General features: G+C 39.5%; 1 protein-coding gene across 1 annotated transcript in view; it reads right to left on the bottom strand.

The window, feature by feature from the left end:
• The window catches only part of LOC137992942 (E3 ubiquitin-protein ligase rnf213-alpha-like), a 130,874-nt gene that overhangs the window by 22,999 nt on the left and 96,437 nt on the right, over positions 1-11,438 (bottom strand). The window contains exons 52-60 of the mRNA XM_068838537.1: positions 10,864-11,070; positions 9,654-9,841; positions 8,560-8,668; positions 5,438-5,538; positions 4,573-4,758; positions 3,090-3,332; positions 2,157-2,268; positions 752-1,177; positions 202-321 (exon numbers count right to left, since the gene is read on the bottom strand). Coding sequence (XP_068694638.1) covers positions 202-321; positions 752-1,177; positions 2,157-2,268; positions 3,090-3,332; positions 4,573-4,758; positions 5,438-5,538; positions 8,560-8,668; positions 9,654-9,841; positions 10,864-11,070 — 1,692 coding nt within the window. The remainder of the gene's footprint in view (positions 1-201; positions 322-751; positions 1,178-2,156; positions 2,269-3,089; positions 3,333-4,572; positions 4,759-5,437; positions 5,539-8,559; positions 8,669-9,653; positions 9,842-10,863; positions 11,071-11,438) is intronic.

Below are 11,438 nucleotides of genomic sequence, written 5' to 3'. Positions count from 1 at the left end.
GGATCAATGCTGCGAGAAATAAGCATATAGTTGAATTGAGTATTATCAATATCACTCAGTTGCCCGCATTATGGGGTATCCGTATGAAGCAAATTTAAGTAACAGGAATGAGCTTTCCTGAGAGTAAAGACAAAATTATCCAGGTACAAAAAGTGTTCATAGTAACCGAGATTCAACTGCATTGCTCTAAATTCCTTGTACCTGCAGTGTTGCGGTCAACTCCCTGTTTGATCCGCTTAGCACTGTCTTCGCCATGGCCTCTCGAATGGTTTTGTAGTGTTCTCCATAAATGATGAATCTATCAGGAACAAGATCCTCTTGCTGTAAGAGAAAAAAATGTTCTTTCTCACCGGTGTTTTGAAGGAATGTATGCAATTTGGCATTAAGGCAAATTAAACCGGACTGAAAGGAAAGTCTAGTTTTAATAATTAAAGACTTTCAGAACAACTGAGCAGGTTACTCAAAGTGACCAAATAGCGTAGGCCCTAAGGTTGTGGTCAACATTAGTCTACCACCGTGTTATTGAAAAAAATTGCTTCAAAGTGTTTCTTTCTTCACCCAGGTGTACGGATGAGAGCGCCGCAGAGACACCGATTGAGGAAATGGGGGGCGGAGGGGGAGGGGGAGGGTGGCTGGGGTGACCGGCCACCAGCCTCACCTTTAGCCGTCAAACATAATGATATTCTTGCGATACTCCAAGTCTTGCATGCGCACTACATGACTGCCTATTTTACCATTAGTAACATTTCACCTGCTGATCTCTGCTCTCAGGTGGCACAATCCAGTTAAGTTCCTTTATTTTACACACCGCGTGGATGGCTTCAACACCAAACCTTCGGGCCAGTTGCTTTAATAGGTAGAGTCGCGGAGAAGGGGTCAAACTCTTCAAACACATTCTTCTTATTGCGTCAAAAAGTGTCTGCAACTCTCTCCCAATCTGAAAGTCGTTCCATATAGCTGAGTCTTCCACGATGGCTTTGTGCATAAACTGGGCAGCGAGCCCTAGGATGTATCGCGCCTTGGCCACACTTTCCAACAAAACAACATCAACTTCGCGCACCGGTTGAATTGTACTTGATGTCAAATGCGGTGTGCACTCGTCGCAAAGCTGCTGTGTTAGTTTTATCATCACTAGAAGATTGTCCGATAATTTAGCATATTGACTGATAAGAGAATCCTGAAAAAAGAAGTAATAATAAAGGTACGACATTGATTCAAGTTCCAAAAAAGTAAAAGGGAACAATACTGTGTCAGGTAACACTCACCTGTAACGACACCCACAGCTTTTTACCACGGGATATGCTGACTTGTTGACAATTTACCGAGGAGAACATAATTTCTCCAAGTGTACATTATTTATCCCCCTCTTTTCCCTTGGGACAATTTTCATGTTCTGGCTGTTCTGGCTGTTGTCATTTCTTCTGTTAGGCGAGTCATAACAAATGACCAAAGACTAACAGGATTATCTCTTCTTTATATTTTCAACACTTTCCTCAACATCCTTGCAGTTCTCAACAAGGCAGTTTTTTGCATTACTCATTGTTAATAATAATAATAATAATAATAATAATAATAATAATAATAATAATAATAATATTATTATTATTATTATTATTATTATTATTAATGCTATCAGTAGTCCCTGACTCTTGCCTTAGTTAAGATATGGAGATGCTTTTGAAACTCGACAAGCTTTTTGTATAATGTTTTTGTTTGCTGTTTTTGCCCTGACTGCTCAGAGACCACACATCACTGTTCTCGCTTTTGAAGTTTCCAGAGTTTCATGGCCAGTCCATCTACATGGACTATGGTTTGAATATGACTTGCTCCCGTTTCACTGCTGCAGGGGGATTAGAGGAAAAGTGACTTTACTTTTCATATACATGTTATTTTAATATGAAAAACGTTGAAGTCTGAAAGAGGAAGAAGTCAATTCCACAATGGTCTGATTGGGCCACTACTCGGATAACCAAACCGCTTTCTCTAAAAGATTAACGGATTACCAGTTTCAATTATCTTCTAGGCTGCTTGTCTTTAAGGGTGAATTTCGCCTTTACCTTGCGTAAATCGACTCTTCAACGTAAAAGAATGTAGCGTGACTGCTGCTAATGAATTTGTTGCTTTGTTTTTTTTGCTGACCATGAAAAACATCTCACCTCCCAACAGTGAACAAACAGCTGACAAACTTGGAGCAGATGACCAACGTCTGGCCTAAGTCCTCCAGCTCTTGACAAATAATGGGACAGGTGATCTTTGACTTCTTCATCGCTAAATGCAAAAATGAAAAAATGCAGGCAAAAAATCACGATGGTGCAACCTAAAGTCTTGGAATGGTTCAACACTGCGACTTACAAGTGTACTTTTGCATTAACATTTAAAGCGCAGCAAAACTGTGGTTTTGATGTGTGAGATGATAACACAAGATTTAAAGCTTCTACTCCTACAAACTAATTCCGACATCAAACACAGCACACATGAATAAATGATTGGTCAGTGCCGTAAACTGAATTTAATGATCAACAAGTTATCAAAACAAAAGATGTTTGTACATTACAAAAATTTCTTTAAGTGGTCCCTAAGTGGTCCCAAAGTCAGGATTTGGGAGAACAGTTTCGATCCGCTTTGTACTATGGTAGTTGTTCCATTTTAACTAATCAGATTTGTCACCTAATCTCGAAAGCTTTTCCATTGAAAAACTTACTTAGTAATAAAAGGGGGATATCTTACTACACATTTGCACATGTGCATATGGCTTAATTGCACAAATTTCACTATTATTCGAAACCTGGCTAAAGTTTCCTATGGAAGGAATCACGAGCAAACTGCCGAGTAGGAGATAAGTATGTCAAGTGACGGAATGAAAGAGTGAAATGGTGCAACAAGTTTCATTTCTAGAAATGAGAAAAGTTGCTATCATGTGTCACTCGTGAAAGGGATCTCATGTCGATTACAATCCTCAGGTTTAATTAGCACTGCCACTTTGTAATACCACTGTATTTCATAGTTTTTTTTTTTCCGAAGTACCTTGCAAAGTTTTCAAGAAATAATCATAAAAAGAGTTCAAATGAGACTGGGAAAAAAAACCAAACCTGTTTCTCAGAAGTTGTTGCAGAAGAAAAGACCTCACCACTGGAGTTGCATCAATGCCGTGCTCAGGGAATGGAGAGAAGGCCTTAGTCTTGGAACTGGCTTGTAGCACATAACTCATAAACATGGAGAAAAGCTCTGTGTCAATAACGCCAGACTCAGCACCAAAACAGAATAATGAAACCAGCTCCATGAAAAAGGAGTTACACCGACGACGGAAGTCGTAGTGTTCATGAACAGCTTGTCTGTGAAGAACAAACAGGTTAATCATTTAGTGTAATTCTATTATGTATCGTGCAAACAACCTCGCTGGTTATCTTCTATCTTGTTTCACTTTTTTTTCTGAAAAATGTCGTGTTAGTTGCAATTCCAAAAAAATTATGTTTTCTATGCTTTATTTGGTAACCCCAATCCCCGACATTCCGTTTTTGGCGTACACGTGTGTGCAACACTCCAAACTGATGAACAAGAAGACTGACCCACGCTTTTGAATAGAAAAGGCGGTGATACATTAGAGGAGCGTTTGCAGACACACAATCTGTTTGATGAAGCACTTTTTCTCTAATACTTCTCTCACGCCACCCTAAGTTAATTAAGTGTCACAAAAACGGAGTTAACTTGAAACTCTCTTCAAAATATCAAAAGTAAAAGAAAATGATACCATAGGTCAGGGAATGGATAGAGACAACAACGAATAGGCTTTCTAAATGTTGTAAGAAATGACGAAATCTCATGTTACAAAGAAAAGGCCTCATACCTTATAATATAATGTGTTAAAAAACGTTGTATCTAATGTGGTTTTGAAAATTTGGTTATATATAGATAAAAAATAGTCTTAAACTGAATTTCGGCTGCAACTGCAACCTTCTTCAGAGTAAAAATATGCAGTTCTGAGTGTGAGTTTGTCATTTATATAAAATCATTGTTTCCCCCGGGGTTTCATCAGAGTTTTGTAAACAGAAGGGAATGGCTTTCGTTCATTCACTGCACTCTTGTCTTTTGTAGAGTGCCACGATTCCCCAAGGGGAACAATGAGTTAATTTCACACTCAGAACTGCATATTCTTACTCTGAAGAAGGCTGCAGTTGCAACCGAAATTTCAGTTTAAGACTATTTTTTATCTACATTTGACGGAGCGCGCGTAGCGTAGTGGATATCGCTCGCGGACTGCGAGTGAGCTTTCCGGGTTCGAATCCCAGCTCGTGCGCTCCAAAAGGTCACTCAGCTTTCCATCCATTCGTGGTGGGTAAAATGAGTACCAGTATTACTGGAGACACGTTGTGCATGCAACGGGTTAGGAGTGGCTACCACCCCTGTAGTGAGCTACGGAAGATGCCATAAGTTACTGTAGAAGCTAAAGAAAAAGGAGCCTTCGGGTTGCCTTCGACTTCGGTCGGCCTCTTGTCTTGTCTTGTCTTTTAATCTATATATAACCAAATTCATATTATCATGATGACTGCATGATCGCCTTTCAAACATTTATACCTTATGTCTTTTGTGGACTCGATTTTGAAATGTTCCGGAACTTCCTGTTTGCAAAGCGGACACTTGCGTTCTTGTGCAATCCAGTGGGAAATACAGGAAAGGCATATCACGTGACTACATGGCATTTTGACAGGATCCTTTTCAGCCAATCCTTCCAGGCATACGGGGCAAGTAGTTACACCGTAACTGTAGAAACGAATTAAAAATTAAAACCAATAACGAAAAGATCATGTACTGATTTCTTAGAGCAGATTCACTCCACGGCAAGGAGGGAGCTAGCTGATACGGTATTCAGTGGTTTGGTGGAGATGAACACCGACCGATGACAAATTCAACTGGTGGACGACATCTGGTTTGATCCCCGAGAAATCGCGTGCAAATCATGGGAAATAATCTAACAGGACAACACTGCCACTTTGTAGCAATAACTAGGATTCAAAATTCTTATTAGAGACTCGAACAATTAAAATGTAAACAATTACGTTGTAAACAGATCAACTATAATTCCATTTGACTAGTGTTATGGTATTGTAATATGTATCGTATGTAGTGCAAGTTAATGTAGTGCAAGTATTGTGTAAGAAGTAAGTACAAGTGTAAATCATGTAACATGTATCGTAAGTAGTACAATAAAAAAACAAAACAAAAAAAAAAAATAAAAAAAAAATAAAAAAAATAACTAGGATTTGTTTCATCTCCTCCATAAGGGGAAATTCGTAACTGCCCAAAGTACTTCACTTACGGATAACTTACCCGAAACACTCAAGGTAATCACGACTCTCTTGTATGAAGGACGCCTTTCAATTGTTTTAGGGTACAAATGTAGTCAAACTGGTGACGGATCAAAGATTTAACGCCTTCGTACCTGGTGTACCGTTTGCTAACAGCTTCACTGCAGTCCACGAGAAACTTCTCAATAACCCTCATTGTGTCAGGCTTGGTGAAATCTGTCTCATCACCCAACGCCTGTCAGAAAAGTTCAACAATAATTTAATTAACTGTTTTGAGGGTAATGTAAGTGCTATATTCTACCCATGTAAACCATGTGAGCGTTAGCCCTACTAATGGAATTGGGCCCACACAAGGACAGAGAAACACTCTGACCAGAGTGGGAAATGAACCCACGACTTCCCACCCTGGTCAGAGTTTTTCTCTGTCCTTGTGTGGGCCCAATCCCATTAGTAGGGCTAACACTCACACGGTTTACCCCAGTTAACTCTGTTGAAATATAAGTGCTATACAAGGCCAACGTTCGCAAAAACGTAATCCTCCCTTGTACTTCAACAATAACTTAGATTGACGATAAGCAAGTAACTTATTTACTGCTCAAAACAATGTAGTAATATAATGGTTCAGTGGACCACACATATCTCCCATCCCACCAACTGTAACTGTAACAGTAGTGATGCTCTATCTAGAACTGAATGTTTGAGACATTCATGTACCTATTCACATTATTCTGATATCTCTCTCCGACAAGTTTTCAACTATTACAGGTGTTGGATAACGAATTAGCCTACGTGCAGCCATACTCTCCCCCCGAAAGTAAAACGGGAGGAGGGAACGTCTACGAAAAGCTGGCCCAAATCGTGTTCGGCGACGTCACGCCTTTTGCAAGAATGTGTATAATGGTTTCTCATTGTGGTTGGTCACTTACCTTAGTCAATTCTTTCGAGAACACAGACGAAAATAGATTGTACCGCTGACTCCGCTCTCTTTTTCGGCGGTGATGATAACAGTGAGGAAGGAAACGGTGCAAAAGAAACATGGATAGTTTGCTCATCTTGAGTCGGAGATGGGCTGTAACTAGCTAGCCTGGGGCGCTTCAGTTTGCTGTAATCCAAACTTTCTAGAAGCGATTCCTTCGACTGTAAAACAAGCCGAGCTTTTTCAAAACTTGCTGCGTAGGAGCTTCTAAGGTCCTGCTACAAATTTTGCCGTTTCTTAAGGACAGCATATTGTTCGCAAACGATGATTATTTGTCTCCGTAAATGAGATTAAGGTCTAATAACTCCGACCTTCGACAAACTTTCATTGCTTACAGAAAGAATTTACTACAAGACACCACTGGGTAAATATCACTCCGTCATATATCTAATTGAACTCAATCGGTATCAAGAATTAATCAGTAACTATTTTCAAATTTCGAGCAATATTCCACAAAATAAATAAATTAGTTTGAAACCGACGGCAAATGAGTGAATCCGTAATTGAGCGATACAATAACACAGCCTGCAAATGTACCTCAAGACTGTGTTCACATCAAAGGTTGTCCTCTTTTTGCTTTGGACTAAATATCGCTCATAATCCTATTCAATCTCTCAAAAACACAGTATACACTTAAAAAGGGGCATTGACTTGCAAATGAGTTCCAAAGAAAAGAAATATATCTAATAAAATCGAAATTCCATGAAATACGAAGCCTTTGTTTACACCAATTTTAGCGGAAATACCAATTATTTCCAGAAATTGCGAAAATTACCGTGACGATACGGAACACGATTTCGGCCAGCTATTCGTAGACGTTCCCTCCTCCACTTTTTTTAGGGGGGGAGAGTGCGCCTAAATGTAGGCTGATAATGAATGAGTTCATTTACTTTTTCATGTCTATCACCTCAAAAAACGCGGTTTCCGCTACACTTAGTCGCTGCACCAGTCCAAAACCAGTGCGTTTGCTTCAACTACTTTGAAGTAAACGTCTTAGAGGTTCCATGAAAGTGGGGAAACCAGCTATTATTTGATCTACGAGCGAACAAGGAAGGAGAATGGGTTGTATACAGGGCTGACATTACAAACAGTTTTTCGATGGTACAGTTCCTTGAAAATAGCAATGCAAGTAGTTTGCGACGTCAACCTGCAATCGACCCTATTACCCTTCAATGCTTGGTTATGGACCAAACGATGACCAGTTTCCCATCTTTCATTATAAAACTGTAATAGCAAACGGCCCAAAACTACTTGGGGCAAGTGCAGAAACTAATCGAGGTAGCAAGGTTTGTTGTGGCGATAAGCAATTTGAATTTTTGCACCGTGAAATATAGAGCTTTTACTGGATATTTTGGTTTCAATGGGCTTCCCCAGTTACATCAACTGAACAATATTTTTGGGCATTTGCTCAGGACATGAGCATGGGTGTCTGCCTGAGAAGACACCGCACAGTTTTTTTCAGAAAAAAGAATTTTGCCAAGGATAGAATAATCTCACAGAGTAGACTCCTGTCTCTCAATGGCTCAGTTATGGGTGAAATAAAAACTTGCCAATTTGCCATGTTTCACTGGTATTTTAAAGGAAATCACACGAAAACGGCCAAATACGTAATACGCCATCATATAAACCATGATAAAATATACGAATGTAAGTACAAATAGTTGAATGGCGAAAACCTAAAAGGAACTACGAGTTTTAAATAGCTTGAACAAAATTTACTTTTCGCCGAACGCAACACAAAATTAGGTAAAAACATACCATTTCAGGTAACTGCTATTTTAATTGAGAGAAATCCATTCCACCTCAAACCTCTTAAAAGAGGTTTGAGGTGGAATGGATTTCTCTCAAGAACGAAAGTCATTTTAGGACCTTTTAGCCTTAGTCTCCTACGCAGCCGTTCTTTGTGTGGTCACGCAATGCTCCTCCTCCTCCTTTTGAGTGGGGAGGAGCGTTGTGTGACCACACAAAGAAAGGCTACGTAGGCGACTAACTTAGCCTGCGAACGCAGAGGTATTTGCGGCAATACGTTTGCGTTCGCAAGCTAGGAGCACTTTAATTACACTTCGGATGTAAAAGCTATCACGTGGTCACTGTAGGGATCCAAAGACTGTGATCACATTTCCTTGATTCACACCCTCTTTTGTGCTTTCTATTGTCCAAGCATATGGCAAGAAAAGACACATTTGGTGTTGGATTGCGCATTCCACGTAGCTAATCATGTTATTTGATGTACAGGCAACACTTTATGAACCTTATGGCAAGAAAATCTTTTGCTATTACCTTCCAGAGTTTAAAAGTATTTTTGACATCAGCAGGGTGACACAATGACGTGCCAGGACAGGTGTGTTCTATGAAGAGTCTCACAGCACTCACTCTTTGCCAAATAGACCTGAAACGTATCCCAGTTAAGGGGCAGAAATAACGAGTCTTATTACGGATCTCAGAAGGTAAGCAGCCTAAGATGTAATAGGACTACAGTTTGAAACAAAAAAGGCACTGTTAAAGTGCAAGAGTATTCAGCATAGCCAGGAAAACAAAATAAAATGAAATACAATAAACAAGAAAACAAACAAAAACTAACAAATATATCCGCCAATGGACAAAATGATATGAGACGAGAGCAATGAAGATTCTTCTAAAACGAAACAAAATTCTCCACAATACTCGAAAAATAAAGGTCTTGACAGTTCTTGATGACAACAGAACTGCACTGAGGTGCAAACCATTCATTTACTGCAGATATTCAATGGTTTACAAGAGATATTTAACATCATTGGACTGGTATGGGATGTTGCTGTATGGTAGTTATGATTAATGATTAGGGTCCATTGTCCATTGCCATTTGTATTCGTGTCCATTGTATTCTGAGCGAATCATGAGAGCCGTTGCATAGGATGCGTTCTGTCTAACCCTCTTGACAGAGAGATGAAGCAGCCATGGCGTCCACGAGAACGATGACTGCATTAAACAATACGTAATTGGCAAAAACGCTTTGCGAATGCGTTTCTTCGCCCTTCACTTTCTGAAAACAACGGCAAATGACCAAATTTGAGTTTATGTGGAATAAATGTTTATTCCAATTCAATTCCTGGATGGTTGCTGCACAACACTTCACATATCAACAAACTGCAGAATAATCACAAGATAACCGCGACGTTATATCTTCAGATAAGGTTTTCATTTTTGCTTTTTATAAGCCCCAAAAAGAATCTTCTCGAATGAGTGAGACGAAACGTAGTGACTTAAATTCTATTGTTATTCGTTATTTTTCGGAAGTAGCTATCTACATATCTACCCAACGTTTGGAAAAATTCATCGTAAGAAAAAGGGGCCATATCGGGAGACCAACCATTCTTGATCAGCAATGTACAAACCTGCAATCATGAAGAACGCGCGCTGTTTTCAGACCACACTGTGCACTGTTATTGAGTAAGTTGTTTGCACTTGATCTGATGGCCAAAACTCTGTTGCACCACACTAAGCGAGTCTGCGGATCATCAAATTCCTCTTCACTTGGTTCAAGCTTTGAAAGACACAACTGAAGTGCAACTGCATCATGAACCTAGAACATTTTTCAGATGTTTTGGCGATGTTAATGGGGAGCATGCACCGATTTTCTGTACTTTACCTCTCTTTTTTTGGGCGCGATTTCATGGTACAGAGCGGGCCAACAAGGCCACTGGTACTGACTACTCAATAGACCCATATCACTCAATGTCCAAACAAAAGATTTTGCCCGTTGAACCTCTCATTCAGTGTGAGGCTGGACGGGCAAAGACAATGCAAAGACAAAGCCTTTATTCCCCACGGACTCCAAAATGGCCGCCGAGTGATAAAGGTGAATTACAAGGTATGGCTCTTGTATGATTTTCCAGATCAGTGACTTTTCTTTCCCTGGGGACGCTTTCTAAAAACTTCAAAAAACAACCACAACTCTCAAAATATGATCTTTTGCCAGCATCCTCGATCATCAGAAAAACAACTATAGTTCACCTACTGTGCTTCAAGTTGAGCTGAGTTTTCATCATATTGAATAGATGAATTCAGCGAGCACATACACCTTATTCCAAAGTGGCCGCCATTTGAGTATTCTTTTGTTTCCATGAAAATTGGCCCTTATGGCCTCGTTCATGGTTAAATATTCTTTTGAATTTTACGTTTGAAAGCGAGGCCATAAGGGCTAATTTGCATGGAAACAAAAGAATACTCAAATGGCGACCATTTTGGAATAAGGTGTATTAATAACCTATACTGAAGCAAAAGACTTTTTTGTGTAATCACTTGCACAATCGCGAAATGAAAGTGTGTCGCAAAAATTTAAGTGAATTAAGGTATTAGAAAGTTCTGCCTTACAATTGTAACTAAACTGAGAGTGAATTGAAAAGGGAAGAGCAACCAACATTTAGCTATGCTCTAGATGAGAAATTTCAAAACCTTTTCGTTAAGCTAGAACGCGAGGAGTAACAGCAGCAAGAACACCTTTCCAAAACAGTAATGTACAGTTATTTTCCAGCATCAAATAGTCGGTACTTCCGACATTAATGAGACTTTGTCCTATTTATTATTTGCCTTAAATTGTCCTACCATTTCTGATTCCCCTTGAGGAATCACTTGCGAGAGGCGGATCATGATGTCTGGCTGAGCCTCAATCAGACGACTGAGATTTGCTAAACGTTTATCGATGACTTCATACACCACATGTATAAGAGGGATGCTGAGAGAAAATTCTTCCAAAGAGTGGGACTCGGCATGAACTTCACGAGCCGCTGTTATAATGACTTGGCAAATCAACTGCAAGCCGAAAAGAAGAAGAAGAATTGTCCCATAAACAAACTTGTAAACAACAATACAATTTCGAAAATTCCATCAACCAAACAATAATGTATCCCTTGTTATTCTTTCTTATACATTAAAATGATATATTTGCCTGCGAATAAAATGTTCATGCTTTTCACCGTTTTTATTTTGTTAATGTTATGTTGTATTAATCTCACTGATCATGATGGCGAGACAACATCCGGTCGAATGCTGAGGGGTCATGGATAATTCAATGCTTATAGCCCCCATTGAAGTTGTGATGCACTATGATTTATTTCATACAATCAAAGCATTCACTTCTGCTACTCATTATAGAAAGAAGTGTTTTTTTCATCCCTCCC

This window comes from Montipora foliosa, chromosome 2, assembly GCF_036669935.1.
Source record: "Montipora foliosa isolate CH-2021 chromosome 2, ASM3666993v2, whole genome shotgun sequence".
In the NCBI taxonomy this organism is placed as follows: domain Eukaryota; kingdom Metazoa; phylum Cnidaria; class Anthozoa; order Scleractinia; family Acroporidae; genus Montipora; species Montipora foliosa.
The sequence above is the reverse complement of the archived record's forward strand: the minus strand, read 5'-3'. Positions and strand labels throughout refer to the sequence as shown.